The 25,555-nt window shown below is 38.7% G+C and overlaps 1 protein-coding gene across 3 annotated transcripts in view; it reads right to left on the bottom strand.

Moving 5' to 3' along the window:
• LOC311254554 (metabotropic glutamate receptor 4-like) overlaps positions 1–25,555 on the bottom strand; it is a 194,667-nt gene that overhangs the window by 30,961 nt on the left and 138,151 nt on the right. For all 3 annotated transcript variants that reach the window (XM_084348389.1, XM_084348390.1, XM_084348391.1), the window contains 4 exons: positions 13,658–13,793; positions 13,298–13,452; positions 12,839–12,979; positions 343–543 (listed from right to left, as the gene is read on the bottom strand). In XM_084348389.1, coding sequence (XP_084204515.1) covers positions 343–543; positions 12,839–12,979; positions 13,298–13,452; positions 13,658–13,793 — 633 coding nt within the window. The remainder of the gene's footprint in view (positions 1–342; positions 544–12,838; positions 12,980–13,297; positions 13,453–13,657; positions 13,794–25,555) is intronic.

The following is a 25,555-nucleotide window of genomic DNA, read 5'->3' as shown; positions in this document are numbered from 1 at the left end:
ACCCTTTTTTTCCCTTCCTTTCTTCACTTTTTGATCAAACCATGTCAGTTTAATACGACTATCCTCAGTTTTTGTTTGGTTTTTAGTACAGAAAAGCTGCAACTGTAACCTGTTGGCTTACACTCCAGTGGACAGTGTGTCCTCTAGCCCGTTTCAAAAAGCAATTGCACAAAAAACACTTGCTTGTAATCTCAGCCCATTGTAGTCTACTTGGTAAACTTTTGGGTGTATTGTGAACATGAACATGTTGCAGACTCAGTTCTTGGTGCACGCTGTCTGGATTTAAAAGAACAAAAAAGCTCACATTATGAGGCCTCTTGAGTTGAGACAAACGTGACTGACCTGCAAAGTTTAGACGGCGGATGTGCTTCAGCAGATGAGTGCCGTTGATGGGATCCATTCTAGCGCAGAGGCCCACCTTCCCCGGGCAGAGCTCCTGGTGCATGTTGTGCAGGGCATGAGCCATGGCATAGACTGCATCAATCACAAACTGCACCTTTCCTTCCTGCTCATAGTTCGAGTCCTTTCCTATCCGCTCCTGATCTGTAAAAAAAAAAACAGAGTAAATCCGACATTAGATGCATAATTATACTGAAAGTGTGCTGTTTAGTAAATAGGTACATGCGCTCAAAACATGGAAAATGCATCCTCTCTGTTCACCCGTTCGGCTCATTGTTAGCTATGTCAAGTGTGAGGTTGAGCCAGATTTGTGTCCATGTAGTTAAACAATCGTGAGGGAGACTAAAGTGGATTTGAAACACTCAATCAAGAAGAAGATCTGTAACACACGCAATCAAGCAAAATTTATTCAGATTCAAGTGTTTTTTTATGAATGGTTCAGTCTTTAAGAATTAGCTACTTGTGAGTTTGCGCGACCCCTGTTTGAAGTAGGCTGATGATGAAGCAGCATATTAAGTGCTAGTTCCAGACAACCAATATGCATAATAACACCAAAAAGAGGGTTTGAGAAGATCCATCTTGAAACTCAATTAGAGAATAACTGCCAACAGTCTCTAAAACTTGTCTTTTCAACACTTCTGGCGTCGTGTCGCCCCCACTTTGGAACGCAGCTCAGGTTAAACGGGACAAATCTGTGCAAACAACTTGGAATGAGCGGAGACTTTTAAATGGAGGGTGTGGCATGTGTCCAAAAGAAATAGAAAGAAAATGCATTGCTCCTCGGTGAGTCTTATTCTTTCTATACTGAATGGCTCTTGCCGCTTGCAATTAGCTAGAAGGTAAATATCTGGATCGCTGCAGTGGGGTAAATCAATTCCAATATCTGGAGTGCAAGGTTTTCTCCTCTGGGAAATCTCATCAGTTAAAAACAAAAACTCTTTCTTGTCTCTCCAGAAGGAATACATGAATTTCCCTGGGTGAGATTTTGCTCACATTAGGTCTTTGACTCACATGTCAGTGCCAGTCGCTATTACATGCACTGCCATTTTCCATTAGCGACTTTACAAAATTGATACACCATCCAATGTGATCGAATCCAGGAAACCAGACCTGCTTGACTGAGTGTCCGACTGTGAATTAAGTCTTTATTGCCTGGGTGTATTTAGAAGCCAATACAGTGAGGAGCCAGAGAAGCAGGAAATGGAGACATCCATTCACAGGACAGGGATAATCCGCTCACAGGCTCAATGTAATAACTTGTGATAGGGCTTTATTAATCCTGGCCCAGGTTGTTCCGTAGGTTTTTGTGATTGTTAATTGCTATGAGGAGGTGGGGTCTTTGCGGGATATACAACATGTAAATCCTAACTTTCTCCTCACGAGCCTCAAATCTTAAAGCTGTCTCGATGTAACTCCACTGTATGTGGAAGAGAGATTATAAAAAGCAGGTGTGTTCAATTTAGAATAACAATAGACTAATTACCAGGGATGAGCTAATGATAGAGCAGCATATATTTATTTACCTGCTAAATGGAATTCAATTAAGCTTAGCGAGTTAATTAGCACATAGTGGGGGGATCTCCTGCGGAAATTTCCCGAATAATAACTGTTGGGTGCAAAATTACCTGATGATGCTGTTATAGCTGTGCAACTGAATTGCTTGCAAGTGCATTTAGTAAAAAAAAAAGTGAAATAGTGGCAACTGTGATTACAATTAAAAACAATTTGGTTTGGATAATATGTTTTCCTGCATTTATATTGTTAAAAAAACCCAAAGCATACAGGATACAACAGAACAAAAAGTACCTACAAAAAAAAAATACGTCTAGTTTGAAATATATGTCTTTTATTTTAAGAGCAATAATTATTTTTCAAGCTCAACATATGGACGGCCAAAATGTGGGCAAAAAAACATCCACACCACCAGAGTTTGATTCTTGATTGCACTGTGGCTCTACCCAGGAACAATATGCCGCACTTCTTCTTCTTCATTTTTGTGTTTATTGACTGACTGCACCAACTTTAAAGGTACACACTAAAGTCCAATCAATATATCAATCAACCAATTCTATTGGCTGATGTTGGCCTATCACAGATTTAACGGCTTCAGTCTACATGTTATTCAATATGAGTGGTTATGAAAACATTTTCTTTCAACAGAGCGATGCAGGAAAAAATTCTTGGGGTGATTTAGTCATTCTTTTACTGGCAACAGTTTGGACTGAAGCCCTGCAGTACAGAGTCAACAGTAAATGCTCTAATCAGCCCTAAATTAAAATGTGTGTTTTTGAGGAATAACACATCTACTGATTCATCTTGTTGAGTAACACTGATTTAGAGCCCAAATATTGAATGGAACAAGGACACACCAGAAGAAACATCTATTTTAAATCAGTGTTCAACCCTGTACCTGCTAGTGTATAATTACCATAATTACCCTTAATCATGATCTTACCTGTGGCGAGATATTAAGTGATTTCATTCATTATTATGATATATTGAGGGTTTCTGAGGGAAAACTGTAGTGATATTTTCAGGCCCAGAGCCTTGAACAAGTAATTTGCTTTTTTCACCAATGCAGACCATGTAAACAACCTCCTCGACAACACTAGCTAATGCCAGTGGTCCCCCCTGCAGGACAACGCGCCCTGACGCACCACAATAACTGCTCAGGAATGGCCCAAGGATAGTGACAAAGAGCTCAAGGCGTTAATCCGATCCCAAAAGTCCACAGATCCCAATCTGACAAGCATCTGTGGGCTGTGCAGGAACCAGTGTGATCCATGGAGGCCCCAGCACCCAACCCACAGGACCTGAAGGATCCACTACAAATGTCCCAGTGTCAGACACCACAGGAAACCCCAAGAAGTCATGAGTCTCTCTGCCAAGATTTATCAGAGCTGTTTTGGCGACACAAACCTGCGCAATACAAAGCAGGTGGTTTAAATGTTATGGCTGATCGGTGTATGTAAATGTTCAATAACACACACACGCACAGCATGATGTTTTCTATTCAACTGCACCAGGGGACAAGAAAAATGGCCCTCAAATGTTGAATAATGACACAGTCATGTATATTTATGTATTATATATGTGGTCGTCTTAACAGGTTATCAGCTTCGGTTAAAGTGTTGGATACGAGCGAACCATAATAAAACATTCTGTGACAGAGCAGTCATTTATCATGCAACATCTGTCCTCTTATGGTTCAAGCAATTTTCAACAGCCACTTCAATCTGAAAGAGTTCTAGCCCCCGAATCAGCAAAAGGTCTCTCTCTGTTAGCCATCTTTCATTTACTACATCTCCAGCTCCTCGCCGAAGACCAGAGGCGTTTTAATGTCCCCGATTATCTCATGAGCTTTTGAAATGCATGAATTATTGTTGGAGGTTACGGCTCAGTAATTAAGGGCCACAGGGCCTTGATTGGACCGAGATTGTCACAGTTTGGCCGACATGCTTATGCCATGGGGAATCCTGCGAGCCAGAATGGGTGTGAGAGTGATATTTCTCTCGCAGGCTTGGCAGGCCACCCACACTAACTTTGTATTGTCTCTTCTCCATAAGACCATTTCCCTTTTCGCCCCCCGCCAGTCTCTCTCCGGCTCCCTCCTCGTTGGCATTTTGGCTCTTTCACACACATTTTCCAGGCTGGCGTTTTGCTTGCAGTGAAATCCATTCAGATTAAGCAAAGCAGAGGCAAAGTGTGGGTGTTTTCCACTCTGAGGTGTCACACAAGACATTTTGTGACAGTGTGTGTGGGCTCAGACCTTTGACCATTTTTTTCTGCTTGCAGTTGGCCATGGGCCATCCCGTCTTTTCCTGCCAAGGCAGTTGGGCTGCCCCTTAAATGAATGTGACAGTGGCGCTGTATATGCTCTTTCATAATTTATTTCATAATTTGGTTCATCTTAAAATTTGACTCAGATTTTATAGCTGAACATACTATTTTTGTCTTTTTTTACAGCTTGAACTATCAACTATTTTCATCATTGATTAATCTGCGAAATATGTTTTTGATTAAATGGATATTCTTATATAAAATCAGGATACAGTAAAATAATAAATGTCCATCACAACTTAAGCCCAAGATGATGTCTTTTTCCAACTAAAACCCAAAAGAAGATATTGAATTTACAGGATTTAAAAGACAGAAAGAAGCAAATCTTCGCATTTGAGAACCTGGAATTGTAATTCAACAAACTGACTGATTAGACTTCTACTTCAGAGCAAAAAGGATAATTGTTTAACATCAAAATTGTGAACTTTCAAATTCTAAGAGCCCTTCATTTAAATATAAATTACAGCACTTATGTCTTTACAAGCTCTGAGAAGTTTACTCAGATTTTGGTCGCTTACTGTTGATTTTATCAGTGCTCTCGTCTGTCCTACGTTCTCCGTACACTGTTGTCTGTACTTTTTTTTTTTCAATCACAACACTACAGTCTGTATTGTTTTGATCTCTAGACGGAAAAGGTAAAAAATTAAGCGTGTTTTGTTGCTGTCCAGAGTGAACTTTTATCTTATATCTAAAGGCTCCTGGTGTTTGGATCATGTTAGACAGCGGTACACTGACAGAAGCTCTGCCTTTTCCTGAACTAGTGTTCAGTTCAACAATCCCTGGCTGTTTGCCTGTGGATACTCCCTGCAGACTTTCTCTTGCTGCAGTTTGGTTGATCTGAGACAACTTTTACTTCCTGTTAGTGATAATAATGATTAGATTTTTTAAATTTAATTTAGACAATTTTTCTGCCCCGAGGTCATTTGTTGCTTCTGCTACTGTCATTACAAAATTGCTATGGTTTCATCGTCATCTTTATGAAGCCTGCAGCTTAATTGCTCCACATACAGTACAATGTTAATGTGCCCTGAAGGTGTGCAACAACAAATACCCAAAAACTCAATACTGGAACCACATTTAGAGGTCCAGACCTGATTATATTAAGGCAATATAACATCGAACTTCCAGCAAATAGTGCAGAGCAGTTATAACTAATAAACTAAGTAGCCAATCAGTATTAACCAGTTTTACTAGTTTTAGTCGGCTACTATGCATCCTCATAATTGATCTGTCTTTTGTTTTGTTTTCTTATTATTTTCATGTATGAATAAGTTTGATTATGCTAAATATAAAAGTATCTTGTTTAATACTATGAAGACAAGTTGGTGGGACGTCATAACCCTTAGGGACCCCAATGCATCATTGTTCACATCATTTTACAACCTTGTTGTATCTGTACTTTTTTAAAATTCTGATATTTTCTTGCTAATTCTCCTGTGTTGCCTGTCCTCTTCCAGGTCACCATGGTGGAGAGGAGGTTGTGTGGCTCGGACCTCCTCAGTCGTCGTCCTGGATCCTCATTCTTTACATATATTTTATATAATCTACTTGTATCAGATATTTTGTCATTGAAATATGTATACGCTGTTTAATCTGTTATGTACACACATCTTTTGCATGCGTGTACATCCTGGGAGAGGGATCCTTCCTGGCTCTTCTTGAGGTTTCCTTATTTTTTTCCCCTCTGCAACAAGGATTTGTGTGGGAGTTTTTCCCTCACTCGAATCGAGGCTTTCAAGACAGAGGATGTTGTTCACTGTACAGATTGTAAAGCCCACTTATGATTTTTGGGCGAACTGAATAAAATTGACCTTCAAAGTTGGTTTGTGATCCACCAATAAACACAAAGAAAAGAGGGAGGAGGAGAACAACAACAACAAGCACAGCATGACTTTGTCACTTAATGACATCAAACTGCTGCACCTGGAAAGAGCCGCGCCGTGTAGGCTAGAGAGTCAGACATGTTTTTGCTGGTGTGGACGTTTTTTGTTTTTTGTTTTTTCAGTTTCAGAGGAAAACAATACTGTTGCAATTTACAACACGTTCTGCGAGGGTTCAGAGAGGACGGGGAGAGTTTGCTTTGCTCACTCCATATTAGTCTTTCCAACCCTCTAATATGCACAAACTACAGGTTAGGAAAATACAAAAATGTGGAGTTATCAGTTATCTTGAGAAGAGGTAATTGGTGTCTGCTAACGGCTGAAAAAATCCACATCATGAATCCTTAATTTAATTTCTATAAATTAATCACAGTTTTAAATCCAACTCACAATGGGCAGAAAAATAACAATAATAAGATATTTTCATCAAAGCATTATTCTATGTTCTATTTATTTTCATTGTGCAAAAGAAAATCCCCCTTGTAACAAACTGGCACAAAACCTCTAACCCAGTGCATGCTGGGAAAGGCTCCAGCCCCCTGCCACCCTGAACAGGATAAGCGGTTTAAAAAATAGATGCTTGGATGAAAAAGCAGAGCATGTTTGCTTTATCTGCATTGCTGTGTTTCCTGCTGCTCCCCCACATCATTAAGACGCTGGAGGAATAAGCAGCCTATGAGCTGGGTCCTTGCTCTACCTTGCCTCTCCTTTCCAAATTAATCAATATCACTTTTACATCTCCTTCATTCACAGATAAAAGACAAGTCATACTTTTTTTCCAAGTCACTCATGCCCTCCTTATCCTTTGATCACGCTGAGGAGACTAACCCTCTCAGGACACTGATAATTCTGAGGTACGCCCCGTGAGCTTCTCTCACAGTGGCCTCAGAGACAATGAAAAGCTCTCCACCAGTGATGAGGCACGAGTGTCCCACTTTAACCTCAAACAAATGCTGCGAGACTCCATCACCCCGTGATGCAGAGCCAAACACTAAAACATCCGTAATGAGATAGGCGAGCTACTGGCTGCATTATATAGGTGCCTACCGCATTCACTCCCACTATAGCGAGTCTTTACTATGTTTATGTGGGCACCTCTGCACCAGGAGAGTTAAAATTTGTACCTTGAGCATTTAGAGTACAAACACTTAGGTAAAGTATTTGTATTGTATTAACTTTGACTGGGTTTTTGATGTCTTACAGTATTATGATCACTTCAGTCAATTATTTGGTTGACTGCTTCCTGTCTTACTTGTTTACAAGCCCACAAATAAAATAGAAACCTTGTGAACAGACTCACATTTTCAAGCAGCCCAAGTCTGCCGATATTTTATAATTTTCCTAAGACCCTTGAAACAATGAACTTTCAATATTTCTACTAAAAAGTGCTGCCCATTTAGCCAATCTCTGATATTTAAACCCTATCACTGAGACACATTGTTTCGCTGGGTGATGTGTTTTTTGGCTCCGGCGATTGATGTTTATTTTGAGTTTTCACCTGCTACCTGCCTGATGTTGTTAAAGGGACACACCACTGATTTACACATCAAAGTATGTTGACAAAATTGGGGAGTACGACTGCATATGCGAAAAAAAAAAAAAAGTATAAAGCATTGTGTGGCTTCAGAGGGAAATTAGCAGACCTCTGTAGCCTGCTCCACATCTCTGCTTGAGGCGAACAGCTCCAGGCCACTTCAGCTGCTACGAGCATAACACACCTGAATGTCCAAACAAACTGTAGCATTGTTTGTTTTGGTCATTTTATGGGATTTATTGGCAAAAAGAATAATAAAGATTATTGCCCCCCTTCATTTTTATGTTGGAGTGTTGAGGATGAGTTCAGGAGGAGAAGCTGCGTCATAGTCTGGTGGAACAGCAGCGGATACTTCTGTATCTTTTACCACATGGCAGCAGGGAGAACAGACTGTGGCTGGTGTGGGAATTGTAAAATACTATTAATCTTCAGTTACATGTCCTGCTTCCACATCTTTTATCCATATATGTATTTGTTATTGTTTTTAAAACAGATTTTTTTTTCAGCTTAAAGAGGAAACTGACACCCACAGTGTCAGTGGTCAGTATTAATTTTTATGGTAGTTTTCGTGCCCGTGCTAGACCAAATTGCAGTGCAGGCAAGGATTATAGGAACCACGGTGTCATTATTCTATAGCCATTTTATTATTTTTATTATTTCATTAACGTTTACTTCATAATAATACATTAAACTAAAAAACCTTTACTCTTTGTCGCTTTGTCTGCTTTTGTCCTCATATCAGTCCTGTGTCTCCTGTTTTTGTTGCCCGGTCCTCGTGTGCCCCCTGCGTTCCCCATGGCTTTATGATTTATCCTCCATTTTTGCGTTACTCTTTAGTTTTCTTGGATTCTCCTTTTTGCAAGCTTTTTTGTCACCAGCCTTTTTGTTGCTTGCATTTTGCATTTTTGAGACTTCTGCTTGTTATTAAAGCTCGCTTTTTGTTTTTCTATCTACCTGCCTCTGCTTGTATTGTGTTTGGGTCCCCTTGGTAAAACATACTGTACATAACCTTCTGTATTATTACTCCAAGGACAGATTCATAAAAAATAATTCCTCTCTTTAGACTCAAGACCAAAAGATCATGGATGCACAACAACAGAAATACCAGCTACGCACACTGTTCCATATTTTACACCTCAGCTAATGTAAACAAATGATCCAAGTATTATTCAGGATGCTGATAAGATGTCCTAAACCGTCTCTTGAGCTCTTCAAGGAGATCTCTGTTCTCGCCGGCATTTCCTTTGGCAGGTAACCAGGGGTCACTTCATCCAAATCTGAGACTAACTCATCTATCAGTATTATCTTAGCCACCTGAGTGTTACCCTACATAAAACCCTCTGTGTTCTTTCTTGTACTTAGTGTCACTGCCTGTGAAGACGTTGCCAGCTGTTGGTTTTACAGTCCACCTCTTGAGTAAAAGTTGTAGTTTCTCTCAAGTGCTTTAAGTGAGTCTGTACTGTTTCAGCAGTGCTGTGTTAGTTGTTTAGTGTTGTGCCAAGACCTTTCTTTGTTAAATCCTGATTATATAAATACATGAGCATCAAGCTTCTCCTGAGATTTGAGTCTCTACACTGGGGTCCTCCTACATCAAACATATGAGCGTGTCGATCACTCCCACACTTATATAAAAATGCACATCAACAGTTATTACTGGACGTAATATATCAAAATCTCTGTGCTTTGTCTGGCACTGGTAACATTGTCCTGGCAGGATCTGAGTAGTTCTGCACAGTAGGGATGGGCAATATACTTTTAATATTCTTTACAGTTTATAGTTATTAGAGCTGGGTATTGCTACTGACTTCCCGGCTTGATTTGATTTCATCACAAGGTCCCAATTCGGTTTACGATCCAATTTGAGTCTGTATTGATTCATTACGGGATATTTCAGTTACAACCAATTTTGTTTGGATATGAGAACACTTCTGGGAGAACTAATGCTGTAAATTGTAGATGGAGCTCTCTAATGTGGAGCATTATTAAAAGTATTTAATTATGTTTAGGAATTTAATGGTTTCAGATATTTGTGGTTGAAATCTGCCTACAGAGTAATGAATAGAAGAAATGACTGATTTTGTTATGATTTCAGCATCTAGTTTTTAATAATGTTGTACTGAAAGAACAAGAAAGTAATGACAAATGTGGGACTATATATTTCAACAAAGAGAAATAATGCAGATTTTAATGCAGCACTTTACAATGTGCACTTGAGTATACCATAAAGTGCCTGTCCTTGTACTGTGCGAGCGAAACTCAGACAAAGACAGACAGCACAGGACAGAAGCCTCTTCAAATCTTCTGATATTTATGACAAAATACCCTCTGTATCCATATTTTAGGGATGACGTAACATTAATACAATGACATTTTTTATCAATAATCATTAGTTATGTGGATATAGTATCTAAATAGGTAAAGGCAGGTATTAGAAAAATCAGAATGGTCTGTTAAATTCAGGAAATGACATCACTTTACTGTAATGCAGCCTTTAAAACCAGGAAACATGTATGGCATATTGCGATATAACATTATCTAAATTCTAAAACTGTAAAGTCTCACATCATGATAACGATAAAATACTGATTTATCGCCCAGCTCTACTTTGCAAACGTTAATTTTGGAACCTCATCCATAGTAAAAGGCATCAATTAAAAGAAGATTGATTTGAATCAGAAAATCATTTGTTTTCTAACCCAGCCCTAATAGTGATATATTACACTTTCCATAGACTTGACTGAGAAACCTTTTCATAAACATATTTAGATGGGAACTGCTCGTGGAATATCCAGTGAATTAACTACTGTACCTGACAAATTAAGGTTTACCTTCAAATTGATAAAAATATGCTGAAAATCCAATAGTGCTATGAAGCAGCTCTGCACAGTGAGTCATCTATTACAGCTCGAGATGTTAAAGGGATAGCTACCCATGGTATAAATGTTATGTTATGTTTTTAGCAAAACCTCTGATATTTCACACATTTCTGTAAGAGTTCATGCTATCTACATGCTATCACCAAACCATAATGCACAGCTGTTACTGGCATATACGTATTGTTGTTCACTCAGCTACTAGTTTATTACAGTAGCTACAGCGAGCCAAAACAGTTCTGCATTTAATCCTGCCTCCAGGAAGGATGCAATGTACTGGTTCAACTTTATTGTCCTTTTTGAAGCTGTAGATTGAGCTGTGTTTAATTTTACTGACACTGAGCATGAACACATTGTGTATTTCGTTTAAAAGGTACAATAAGATCATAATTGCAGAAGACGAATTTTACACATTCATAAATGCGACTGAATATGGAACTCAATAAAGGCAAATAAGACTAAAACATTTTGACCAGATTCTCTTTTTCATGTTTTCTTTTTCTTCGCTAAAATGCTGCCTTATGTGAAACTCAGCTCGGTCACTGAAGTCTTGGAAACTATTGTGTAATGCATGTGTTGATGTCCTGTTGGCATACTGTCACGACACGTTGGTGCTTTTAAATACCAATGTCTGTAGCGTATGTACATTTTGTGCATACAGACATCTGCCTCCAGGGCAGCGTGGTGGCTCAGCGGTTATCACTGTCACCTCACAGCAAGAAGATTGTTGCTTTGGTTCTCTGGAGTGTGTGTGTGGTTCCTGCCAAAAGGCATATTATTCAGTCATTCAAGAGACTGAAAATTGCCCTTAAGTATGAATGTGAGAGTGAATGATTTTGCGACTTTGTGTCCTTTAATGATATGCTAATCTATCTGGGATGTCTTCCTGCTTTTCCTCCCTGTGGATACCCAACAACCCATCTCCCAATGTTACGTAACTTAATCTTGTACTGCTTTACATTTTCTTATTTGTTGCACATTAATGTAAAGTAAGCCATCTTTAAATTTCAAATAAACAGTGCTTGTGTGTGCATTATTTAGGGTTCAATGACATATGGCATGATCCTGCCATATTTGAAATATAAACAGAATCTGAATGGAGCTGTTGTTTATAAATGTAAACTTGATAATACGAATTTTTGCATTAGATTGTGATATGAGCTATGTCCTCAGCTGGCCTCATCACTTCGGGAGAGCAAACGTTCCCAACTGCAGATAAAAAGTCTGGTCCCTTGAAATAAGTCATACATACATAATATGAAAATGTATTTAATGTATTTATTTAGTACACACGTAATTGTACTTAAATGTATAAATATGTTTTTGGGAGCATCTATTCAGTGTGCAGGGGCCATTTTATTTTATCTTTGTAGTTTTACTCAAGATTAAATTCTGTAGATGCTCAACGGACAAGTAGGTTATTTTTTTGTAATATTTTTTAGAGCCTGACAAGATAATCGACAATTTTGGAGGGTATATAAATATCATTGTAACTATAAACATTAGCTGCCCTGTTAGCTTCAAGCTGATCATCTTAAATGTCTTGGGGAAACTGCAGGAAACAAAAAATACTTCTATCTAAATTCTTCTGATTGGTATATCAATAAGCTGTTTTAACCCGCTTTTACTACAAATATACATTAGTGGCCAGGCACTAATGCAAAAAAGACCGTCAACCTGGCAAAATACTGTATCAAGAATATCTTGAATGCACACCCAATAGCCTGTGTATAACTGTTCAAAATGTATATAATCATTGGAAGCATCATTTAAATTGATTTCTATTAGTGCAGCAAGCTGTTACTGATCTCTGTAGATTTTTAGAAAGTAATTAAACTTAAAAATGATGAAGGTAAGCAAGTCTTATGTAAGGAAAACCTGCAGACAACAGTAGTTTAACCCTCATCTGTTGTAAAACTTACATGTAATTGGTTTTTAAATCTTAATAAAGAAGGGGGAGTGTTTTTCTGCCTTGAGACAGATTGTGCCATCCACAGCTGGATAACGTATGGCATTGAGCCTGAAGCTTTAACCATGCTGCACAGCTAAGCCACTCACTTGTTATAGCCATGTGGGTAAACACACTAGACTCAGCAGAAATTCAGCACAGCCCTGAAATGAGCTGTGAGATTGATTCTGAATATTGAACGTATAGCGTTTCCACTTTTTACAGGTGGGCAGCGCTGTCATAACACTTTCACCATGAGCCCAATGTGTCGTCTTCCTCCAGACATCAAAAGAATTCAAGGCGCTTAAAATTTTGAACAAAAACAACATTAAACAGTTTCCCCCACAACAGGAGAATATCTTACTTGTGCACTTTTTGAGGCCGGACCCTTTCTTCACGGCGTGACGGCTGAGTTTGCAGTTGAAGTTGTTCTCCCAGAACTCAGCAAACCAGATATTCCTTCTGTTGTTTTCCAGAGTTCGGCTGATGAAGTAACGATCAAACCCTAGGACAGATCAATGGGTTCATTGTCATTGACACAGTCAGTGTCAGTGTAAACAACAGTGAGCCAGAGCTCTGATGTGTTCTACAGTATAATTGATTGAATATTGCGTATGCTCAATTTACTTGTGGCTTTGTTTTATTGAATTTTAGTTTGTGGACCTTTGATCAAATGATTAATGGTTAAGCATTACAAAGCAACTCTTTTTCTCCTGCAAACAGACAGAGCTCTGTATCACATGAAAAGAATATTTCAATGAAATATGCACAAGCTTTTATTATACAGGGACATCTGATGTATGCATAGTGCTCTTCTCTGTACCTTTGATGGACTGCCGCTTGGGCAGGATGGTGACTGCTCCCTCTGCCATCTCCTCCTGGTGCACAACCGGAGAGATCTTTGAGCCCCAGCTGTCCGAACCCACCCAGATGAAATGACCTGTCTGGTTGGCCTTCTTAGCTGCATGGAGTAGCCGCCTGCAAAGGTGAAGAAACAGATGTTGCCGTGGATAAGGTCAGCATCCTGACCAGCTCCACTTTGATTTTGTTTTGCAATTCATTACAGTGGTCTGGCAGAGCTGGACCGAAACGGCTGTGTTCCCATATGTTTCTGTGCAGTCTGCCTGCGGTCGTGTTATTCTAATCTTCAAAGGAGTGTTGTGTAGCCACCACAGGGTCCTACCTGATATCGTCTTCGTTGGCAAACATTATGACGACTCTTGCGTTTGGGTTTTCTCTGAGACGCCTGATGACCTTGTCAAACTCTAATTGTTTGGGCTCCCGGGGAATCTTCACGGACTGGGAGATGCACACACCTCCTAAACAAACAGACGTTTATAGAAGTCAGTATGATAATTTAGAGAAAGAAAACAGAACATACAGTGAATTAGGGCTGCACAATGAATTGCAATGTAATCAAAACCTCCATATGGCCGAGTGTAAATCGCAAGAAGCCACTTTTTTTTTTTTCTTTCAAATGTGTGACAAGCAGCATTAAAATGAAGTGCTGTAGTGCTGCAGAGATGCCCTGCCCTAAAAATCTGGTTCTCCAGATGTAAGACAACGTATCTGTTTGGCACAGACTCCAGATGAATTGAATAGTTTTTATAGTGAAAATGAAAACTGTGATGCAAAAATGATCATTACCACTAATCCTGAATCATACAGGAATCTCATTATCTGTTAAAATAATCCCAATATGATTTTCTCAACATATCAGGCACCCCAACAGTGATTTAAACATCAAAAATGGTACTCTACATATCTTTTGTTTGAATACATTTCAAATACAATTTGGTGCAAATAGACAATCATGGGTGGTATAAAGAAATGGAGGGCTTTGTGGCTACTTCATCAGTTTGCCAGGGACTTCTTGGGAGAATGAAACTCAGATGGTGAAAGGCTGTATTTCCCTGAAGAGTGATTGATCATCAGGATGATAATTTACTTTCAAAAGAAAGAAACAGCCTGGCTGGTTTTGAGAGTTTCTTTAGGTCAGACCTTTTATCTACAGTATGTGTGTTTGACATCAGGTTTGTCTCACTTGGAACACATTTTTAGCAGTATTGTGGGACGTGAAATGAAGTGACATCATGCAATAGTGTGTATGTTGTTGCTCTATGATTTTCAAGTGGCCATTGTGTGAGTTATTATGGCAAAACACTACAGAAACTACCACAGAAGCTAATCTGAGTATCTGGCCTTTTATATTTCTGTCTGTCTGTTGGTCTGTGGAAAGATTTGGTCGGCGCAATAGCATCAAAAGCATGAAAGATACAGTCACGAAACTTCTTAGGTGTGTAGTTGAGATCAAAACGAGGTGTGATCCAACTTACAAAATGGTCTCTAGCTTTGTATGTTTCACTTCCTCTTATTCTTCTGGATTTTCCCTGGGATGGTTCACATTTTCTTTACTCAATTTACTTTCACTGTATTGTAAATGTATTGATATCTCAAATGTTTTGGAGCTAAAGATTTACATATTTTCATGAATAAAATGTCGTTAATTAGATGTCGAGGCTTGTGTGGCTCAGCTGCTGTGTAGCTAGAGTTTACTGTCATGGCCATGTTGGCTCGTCGGGACCATTTAGTGTTCATGGTACTGCACAGGCACACAGAACATTTGTGCAAGATGCTGTGAATACTTTGTTTTCCTGAGATTGCACGGAGGTTATACTGTTGCCCCGTGTCTTGCAATGAAGTGCTGTAAGGCAGTCCTGGTCAGGGTGATTCTTACCCACAATACAACACAACACAGACTCTGACTGCATTCAGGCCGACTTGACCATTTTGTAAAATAACACAGCCCTCTCTCTGGCCTTTGAATGGAGCCTGTCTTTCTGAGCGGCAGGGGGTACCGACGGGTGTCAGCAGGAAAAAATATTTGAACCAGGTTCAACTTTTGCTGTGACGCAATGCCATCTGGAAAGGCACTTCTCTGGCTCATTCCTGGTGGATCATTGGAACATTAAACAACAACTGAGACCCTATTATTTGAAACAAAAAACTAAACAAATATGATGTATTTTGTGCAGCTGAAGCAACACGTCCAGTGCTTCTTTAACAGGATTTCTTGTGTGAGTGCCTCAGTGGGGCATGTTTGTCAGAAGGATTGATTTGTAGCATCCTGCAGCTCTCAGGACAGCAGGGACACCACCAAGAAATGTCTCTGTAGATCATGTGCAAAGTATATCCTATACAGATATATACTGTACCAATCCCTGAACAGCTTAGCATCGGGGAAGCTTAACTTTGCAAACAACTCTGCCAAAGTGAGTCTGTGTTTATTTACTGTGTCTGAACTGTTCAGCCTGAAAAGTTGACTTCTGAAAAGCAGTGAGAGGAAACAACCACTATGAGTTAGACAACTGAACAATTAGCTGCAAATTAATCACATTAAACACATTCCTCTCCATCTGCTGAGTCATATGTTTACGCACCACCTACACATTCAACAACCTGCTGCATAAAGCTCACACAGATGAGAAATCCAACAGCAAAAAGGCTTCTACCATTGTCATTTCAGGACTTGTAGATAGTTGTCCTCTGTGTGTGACTGGCAAATCTGTGGAGGTCTAGACTCCATTAATTCTGCGTTCTTCCACCCTGATGCCCTGCTCAATAAGGGGGCAGCCAAATCCCGATTTAGCTGTCTAAAAAAAGTTTGGAGGTCTGAGACAGTCTCCTTCTTGCACAGCTGTCACTGAACCTCGTTAAGTTTGAGAAGGTCAGACAGAATTTCTGACCCAATCCTCAGACATGCAAAGATTTCAAATTTTGTCAGAAAAAAAAATGCAGTAGAAAGATGATGTAAAGACAAGTTTCCATAATGGTAGGCTGCAATAACCAGTAAAAGTTTATGATAAAATAAATCAACACATTCTGTGTATCTCACTTATTTCCTTTGAATGTATCATCTGGCCTTGTTAAAACATTTTTTTTTTATCCAGCATTAATTAGTTAATCTTCGTAAGATTTCTTTACTCTTCAGCTCAGTCACGACACGAAAGGAAAAATAAAACAAGGATGGCGGCAAGACAGCAGGAAATCCCCCTGACCAAGACATAAAAGCACAAAATCTTTTAATTTGTGACCCCTACCTGTGCCGTGTCTTTTCAGTTTCTTTGTCACAGAGAGAAGAAACTAGGTTTGAAAGCCCTCAAAGATCAGCTGTGAAGATGTGTTTGGTTTTTGTTAAGTGTGGTTTTTAAAGTTTCTAGTTTGTTAATTTCCAATAAAGATACTTTTACTATTTCACCTCCTCAACTAAAACAATGAATTTGCAAACCTGTTAAATTACCACTGCGAATACGTGTGACATCTGACTGTTGCTCTTTTAGTCTCTTAGTACAATACATTTAATTTGTTTGTTACGACAGTGGAAACCAAGCACATTTATACCAGTACTATAGCAGTACTATAAGCAGACACATTTTTAGCATGGTTCACCGTACTGGAATAAAATTTCCTACCAGAATTTATGCCAAGATGTTGAGAATTTCAAGGCACCTTGCAGTTTGATTCAGAGGGCTGTGATGTGATTATAAAACAATTATCAAAATATAATCATCAAAATCATATCTCATCAATCATAATGGCAAGAAATGGGTTTTCAAATTACAATTATTGATTTCTGCAGTTTATTATAGTGAAGTGCAATTTTGTCTTCTGTCTACTGTGTTTTAATTCAGTCTTCACCAAGGAGGTTATGTTTTCACCCGTGCCTGTTTGTTTGCTAATTGGTTTATTAGTTTGTCAGCAGGATGACACAAAAACTACAGAATGGACTTCCACAAAACTTGGATGGACAATGTGTCTCGGCCCAGAATAGACCCCATTAGCTTTTGGTGTGGATCCGGAGAAAGGGACGGATCCAGAGATTTCTTCCAACAATGTCAGATAGGGCATTTTTTGACATCATGGATCATGATGAAAAAAATCAGGCTTATTTATGTGGCTGGTATGAGTACAATTTCACGAAACTGATGCTACTAAATTGGTAGTAAGCCATGTATCCCCCTGTCAACATATTTTTCCATAAAATCAGAAGCTGGGATAGCGACTGCTAACAGTGTGTTTTGGAATGATAAAAAAAACCAAAACTGTACAGCTGAAACGATTTCAACCTCACTTCAATTCATGTGTCAGTTGTTCCCTTTCAAGAAGAAGATTTGGTCGGTGACTCATTGGTGAAGCCAGGTTAGAGGATTTGAACATGAAAGCCTAGATTATGGATTAATGGTTCCCAGTGCATCACTATCAAGTCTCATGTTGTGATGAGCACTTGTTGTTCCAGTTTTTCTGAAAGGTCTGTAACCTGTAGGTTAGATCAGGAGCGGGGAGTGCATCGCGTGTCTGACCCTAGAAGTGATGTGTGGTTTCCCGAAGAATCACACTTGAACTGTCTGGATACTTTACATCATCTTTTTAGTTTACTGCTGCAGGGAGTGTGAGTCCTGACTGCAGTTGTGAGAGCGTTTCATCACTTCAGCCATTTGTGTGTGATGACCCACTTGTCCAGTTGACTCAAACAGGCTCTATTATCGACCATTTTCGATGTTTACTGAAATTGATGGTTTTAGATAAGTGAGAGGCATGCAACGCCGTGCCATCACTTTGCAGTTTCTCACAGTCGGACGGAGGACAATTCTGGCGTTATCTTAAAAATGTGTTCACTAAAATTAATGGAAATAGTGGCAAGTATCCACCTCACCATCAGGATAGCCACAGTCACGTAATATGTCTTTGCCACAATAGCCACGCAGCTTTCTTTCCCTGCCGTTTATTCATATTCAGATGCCTTCAAGATAAAAACAGACATACTATATCTGAGATCATGACAATCTCATACAATTTTCACGTCAAGACATCAACAAGCATTGCATTTTTTGTTGTCTCTGAATTATGTGAACACTGATTCCACCACCGCAAAATCGGATTATGTCACAGCCGCACAAAGAACACACACAACACTTTCATGTTTGCCACATGAACAAATAAGCTAACGATTTGATTTAGACTGCAGAGAGAAGGCGCGTTTGTATAGAAAAGAAGATGAGAAACTGTCAAAATGAGAGCTGATTCATGTTTTTAATGGCACATCAAATTGAGGTCACTGCGTTGATTGGGCAGTAAAGCAGCATCTCGGCTTCTTATAGCATGAGATCCTCACTCGTCCACTGTTTGGTATAGATTTTTTTAACTGCAGTGACTCAGTGTGATACTGAATGTATTCTTCTTCCCATTTGGTGCCCTGTCTTTAGGAGGCTTCTCCTCTGCTTCCTGTATATTTCTTGCAATTTCACCTGACAGGGGTATCAAATACATATCTACATAAAAATGACAACCAGTAACCATTTTTCTGTTTAATGCAGTTTTTCAATTGCAAGATAATACACATAATAAATGCTTTTATAATAATGCTACTGTATATTGCTTAACAGAAAATTTGACTTATTGTGTGTCCTCCACACAATCATTTTGGAGAGGGATTTGTCATTTTCTATCCAAATGTAAGACGTCAATATGGTGGCCAGAGAAAAGCTGCTACTTAAAGTTGCTGTAAGCGTTATTTTCTTATTAAAATGAGTGTTAAACAGCTCTATATTCCAATGGTAATAACTGTTATAGAGTGTTTGGTCAGTGATCCATATCTATCCTCCTCCTGCTCATGCCGTAAAAGAGAAAATACATTTTCTGGTTTCCCTGCCGACTTTATCCAATCAGGACAGAGAACTCCATAAAGAGGCAGTCCTGTCGTACAGAGCAGAGGATCCTCCTGTTTACCGGTAACAGCAGGACAAGGTAAGCTACCAGTTCCAGTACTCCCGACTTACCAAACAGGACAAGTTGCCTATGATACAGCACTTAGAATTATAATGACCTGGATGACTGAGAACCTTCATCTACATCTAAGTAAATACTGTAATTTTCCAACATCCATGGCAAGTGGTCGACGTGTTTATCCGTTTTTAGTTTGATGTGTTCGACAGGCAGCTTTTCTCTAATTGAAAATAATCACAATATGATTTTTCTTTGCATATCATTTAGCCCTTATTTTATGTAGTATATATATATAATTGGTCCATTTTTACATTGACTACAAGTAACAAGATGAGGGCTGCAGCAGTATACCGATAATAAGGTATACCATGGTATGACAACTGACAATTATCATACAGTGTACATTTGCTCATCTAAGGTATTGAATTCTACTGTATTAGTGTAAAAAACTTTCAAGTTTATATCAAGTTTCAGGACATTATTTGTGAAAACCCTTCTGTTTTAATGTAATACTCCAGGGTTACAGTGAGGGTTTAATACAAAAAATATATAACCATGACATTTTCAAGATGGCTATCATGCCATGAAAATCTCATACCGTACGTGGCTCACAAAACCACAGAGACCACCAGCTCTGCAGTTTCCCTCAGCTCTAGAAACTGTTTTATTGATTTTCAGCTCAATGTTTTGGTTTCACAGCCCACAGCTTTACTGTTTGGTTTCAGTCTCATTGCTCTCACCAGCTGCTGTGGGTAGCTTTTATAAGCATGATGAAAATCCAATGTACGCTACCTGCTCAGCAGCAAGCAAAAGACAGAGTTAGCAACTAACTAGTGAACATAGTGGAACATTTAGCAGCTAACTGAGCCAGATAATTCCCCTTTAGGAGTTGAGACGGAGACACAGTTTAGAAAAATGTGAGTGCTGGATTTACAGCAGGTTGATAGACGTGTATGCTGAACTCTTAAATAAGCAACTACAGTAATTGCTAACAACTTTTTAAGGTGATACAGTTTAAATGTTGTGTTTACAGCTGGTTTCCCCCACTGCGTTAAGTTTCAGAGCAAATTTTTTTGCTTTAACTTATACTTTCTGAAGTCAGAAAAACGTTTTCCCTATAATTCCGACAGCACATGAACACACCATCATGTCTGTAGAAAAATCATACCATCTGCATATAGATGAGATTTGGCCTGTCTGTCAAAGAAGGTAAAGAAGGAGAGTGATAGAAACCGAGGTAAAACAAAAGGGACAGGCATTCACTCCACTGTGTTTTACTGAATGTTTTACTCTGCTGTTGTTTTTGTTTTGGACAGTAGTCAGGCTGCTTCCGTTAGCCATGTTGTTAACACTGCCTTTGAGACAGCGGCACCATCAGTAACACCACAGGGAAACACAAGGAAGTCGTCTGTTTCCTAGACTTGTGCGACACAGACTGTACACATGACACTGTCTATAATCAGTAAAACTAAAATGAAGACACATATGACTACACATAAATATATATGCACGTGTTAACATTAGAGTTATATCTTGCATGAAATGTGCAGTATACTGTACACATCAGCTCCATGTGGTGTAATACTGTAAGCACCAAAAATACAGAATTAAGTCTTAATCCTCCACCTGAGCCGACAAAAGCTTCGTACTTAACCAATTTTAGTGTCACTTCCTTCAGTCTGACTGTATTTTACATTAGCAACATCCCATTTCCAATTTCATGGCTTTCATGTGATATTTCAAAGTAAAACATACTGTAATTTCCTACTCAAGTCAGGACTTGTAAAAACAGCAGCCAGCCTGCTAACCTTGCAGCAGACCTATTGAAAAAAAAGACTTATTTTCTATTCCACTGCAAACTAAAGCATTCCTGCTCTGTGCTTCAATTTGAATACATTATGAAAAGACCTCTTTGAGGAAAAAAAATACAAGAAGCTGAATGCTGACAGCACTAAATCGCCAATAATGTTCAGTTGTTGCTGGATGAGGATGTCTGTTCGCAGGCAGTTTGATTGAGGTCAGAACTGAATGGGATCATGTTTAGATCTTATGTGAAAAGTGGTAACTAACGATGTTAAAAAAAAAAACCCACACGTTCACTATAATAAAAATGTTCTCAGCAGCTTTGCTGTAGTTTCACAAATGAAATGTGAACTGCAGAAAAGTCACAAAAGTTCATGGAAGACTTTAAGTACTGAACTGACAAAGGGGAAAACCAGATCCTGAGAAACACTGTTTGATGCTGGAAAAGTAACTGCCTGTGACGGTTTTACCTTCCTGCTGCATTTACAATACAAAGACAAATCTTCTAGGTTAGCTGTTGGCTTGCTTTGCGTCATGAGGTTGTTTTCATGGATATGTGAGGAGATTTTAAATAATCTCTTCTTGCAAATTATTCTCTTTTCTTGCCAAGTGTATCCTGTGTAACTTTAACTGCCTATATGCTCTGACGTGCCAGGAAAGACTGCCCAACGAAGCCATTTGCTATTTCCAAATATATTTCCTCGACATGTTTTCCATAGCGAGCCCCGTCAGCGTGGCTTGTTGTACACTTTAATCTGTTATGCTGTGTCCATGCTCAGTTCATGTTCAATTAAACCAACAAAATACAATAGTATTAGGTCTGAAAACACAATTTGTTGTTTCTCTGCTCCACTGACTTTCCTAATTGTACATCTTTCCCCCGTTATTTTTTCACACATGTCTTTTTGTGTGTTTAGTCTATGGAGCCACTCAAGTAAATAATTAACATGTGGGATGCACCATCTTCATCTTTGTTTTATCTTTTTCTATTTATTTTATTTATTTATTTATTTTTTTCAGATCTAGATGCTTCTGACTTTAAAGGGCTGTTTTATTTTTGTGCTTTCAGAGGGAACAAAGTTGTTTGATCTCACACTTCAGCCTGAAACATTGTGTTGAATCAAGCGAGAGCACACATACCAGTTCAATGCCAGTCATGCACAATGAAAATAATTACTTTAGTTTTAGTCAGTGGTGTGTGGCATATACTGTAAAATGATATCTGAAAGAGAACAATTTAGGGTGTATAACAGAGGGAAGATAGACAGTGATACTTGTAGGCTAAAATTTCTGGAACAGGATAGTGAACCTTAGAAAAAAATACTATAAAATAATGTTGGTCAACCTATTAAGAGTGTAACCTGTTTGCTCCAACATTTGGTCATGTTTAAAACAATATCAATATTTATTTGGCTATCCCACAGACATGGTGTCAGAGTTCAACAGCTACTTTAAAAAACACCCCCCAGTAAAATAAGCGCTAACTAAAAAAATCAATACTAGATCTAGTGATTTTTACTTCTGCCAGGGAGGCTGTGTTTTAAGCTGGCTCTCCAAAACTCAACAGATTTCAATGAAACTTGGTAAAAACTTTAACAATGGGCCAAGGGACGATTATTCTTTGGTGATGGTCCAGGCACAGAACCAGGAAGTTTTTTAAACGGACTGTTTAACATTGCAAGAGGGGCCATTTTTTTTTTACATTCTCACTACTTTCTCATGAACTACTGCACTTACTTCAATGGGAAATAAAGGGGTGACTGCACAATTAATCAACATATTGTGGGAATCGCAACATCCAAATCACAAAAGCTGCCATTTTTGATAAAGGTAAAATTTATGACAAAATAGCAGTAGTAAGTATTGTAGAGTAGATGTACTGGTATACAAATCTTGTTATCCAGATCTATTGAGATGATGTTTTTTTGTTTGATACAGACCCCGACAAAAGTCACGAATCAGTCATCAAGATTTAAAAAAATGTTTGCAGTGAAAATGAAAATTGTGATACGAAAATGATCATTTTTATGTATTGTGAAACATATCGCAATCACAATAGCTGTCAAAATAGTCGTAATATGATTTTTCACCATATCATGCAGCCCTGATTTCCAGCAAAAAATGCTCTACAACTGATTGTAGCAAACAATGGTAGTAAACATAATGAGAGAAAATGTTTCAAATGTAGAGCAAAATAGAGCAAAATAATAATTCAATACAGCAACACTCTGTTTCACACCTCAAAAATTACAACAGAACTGAATCAACACTTTTCTATCAAATTCTTAACAAAAGACATTTTTTGTTCATAGACTATTGACTATTGTGTCGTCTGTCCATTTTCTGTAATAAAAAAAAATTTTTTGTTCGTTGAATGGGAAGAATTAATGTATTATGTCATCACAAGGTTAGGACAGATGGCAAGCACGAAAATACCGCTGTGCTACTTTTAACTATTATCTGCAGAGGGTTTTTTAGGGCCCGAGCAGGGAACCTGCAAGGACCCTATTGTTTTTGTAGTGAGCATTTTTTGTCCAAAATGATCGCATTTTTCACTGCCTGAACATGCCCCAAAACTCACCAAACTTGGAATATATGTCCCACCTAGCGAAAAATGTTATAATCTGTTGTCGTTGTGAATTTCCATCACTAGGTGGCGCTATAATCAAGGAAAGTGTGTTTTGGCTAATAAATCCCATATACTTTGTTGCAAATTCAAAAACCTCATATCCACACGTTCAGTGAATTCTGTTGAATCTCGTGATGTAGGCCACGCTAATTTGCGCCCTAGGTTTTTTTTCCGCAAATTCGCTAAATTTCGCAAACCTACTTTTTCTAACTCCTCCCAGCCTATGTCACCGATTTGCACCAAACTTTGCAGGCAGCATTTATTATTAACAGAATTTTGACATTCCAAAGAATACTCAACTTATTAAATAACAACTTCCTGCAGATTTCGTTCAAAACAGGAAGTGTTGCATATCTCCACATTGGTTTGTCCCAATGACATGAAACTCAGGATACTACTTCCCCATGTGCAATATCTTTGCGGCTGACCACTAGGTGGTGCTCTTAAAATTAAGTATTTTATATCTCCACATCGGTTGCTCAGATTAACACGAAACTTGGTAGAATTATTGTCAATGCACTCCTGAGGATATCTGTTGAAGGTTTTACCGATCCGCCACTAGCTGGCGCTCTGGTGGCAGTCTAATTTTATATTTGACACTGTGCCCACACCATAACACTTATGGATATGAAATTGATAGGGGTGGTATAGACTGGCACCGTTACTCACACACCAAAAATTACCAACAGGTGGCGCTATTAACAACACAAAACCGTTTTTGGTGAAAAACTCCCACATAATATGCCGCACATTGTTAAACCTTATATCTATGTGTTCCCTGCATTCAGCTGCATTGTGTGATGTAGGCCACGCCCACTTTCACGCTAAATTTCCATTCACAAATTCACAAAATGTCACAAACCTACTTTTTCGACTCCCAGGCAATTTCTCCCATTTGCACGAAACTTTGCACACAGCATCTGTGGACCCTCCTGACAAAAAGTTATTAAAAGAATTGTGATAGTCTAAAGAACGCCCAAAATATGAATATGATTTTCCAGCACATTGTGGTCAAACAGACAGTCTTCCATATCTTGGTGGAATACGATCCCATTACCACTAAACTTTTGCTAATTGTGTTCCATGGCCCGGTGACAGTTTCTGCAAAATTTGGTGCCAGTCGGCCAATAGGTGGCGCTTTTATTGCTAAATGACCAAAAAAACGCTTCAATGCCTTCACTTTTGATGGTAAATTCAGGCTTTCTCCAACAGATGGCAGTGCTGCCTTGCTAATGGATACAAACCTCTGTTTAAGAGTCTGTAGGGTCACGCAGTGTAGCTGTCTCATTATTTGTTCTTCATGTAGATTGCAGGGAGTTCTTCGAACTTCAGCGTACATTATTTACTATAGGCAGGAGAAGCCCACCCAAACACGGACAGTTAAGACATGTGTACACAATAATTGGGCAATGGGGCCGGGTAAGCAGCACGCCCAGACAGCAGCACACCCAGACGTGTGTGGACTGCGAGGGCCCGTTCATCGCTGTTTGCAGCTTTAAATTAAGCTTTTAATTATTTTTTTTAATTAATTTTTATATGTAAATATTAGCATGTTAGCTCAATAGCTTCCAGGCCATGTGATCAGTTGACTCAAAATCAGTGTGGGATCATGTAACTACACTGGCTGCATGAGATACACCTCTTGTTTTTACATTTTACATCTCTAAATATTTTTTATTAATTTTTATATGTAAATATTAGCATTTTAGCTCAATAGCTCCCAGGTCATGTCATCAATTCACTCAAAATCATGTTGGGATCATATAACTACACTGGCTGCATGAGATACACCTCTTGTTTTTACATTTTACATCTTTTCATATTTTTTATTATTTTTTATTAATTTTTATATGTAAATATTAGCAT

Source organism: Pagrus pagrus (assembly GCF_965226575.1).
Source record: "Pagrus pagrus genome assembly, chromosome: 3".
Lineage (NCBI taxonomy): Eukaryota > Metazoa > Chordata > Actinopteri > Spariformes > Sparidae > Pagrus > Pagrus pagrus.
This window is presented reverse-complemented; position numbering and strand designations above follow the sequence as displayed.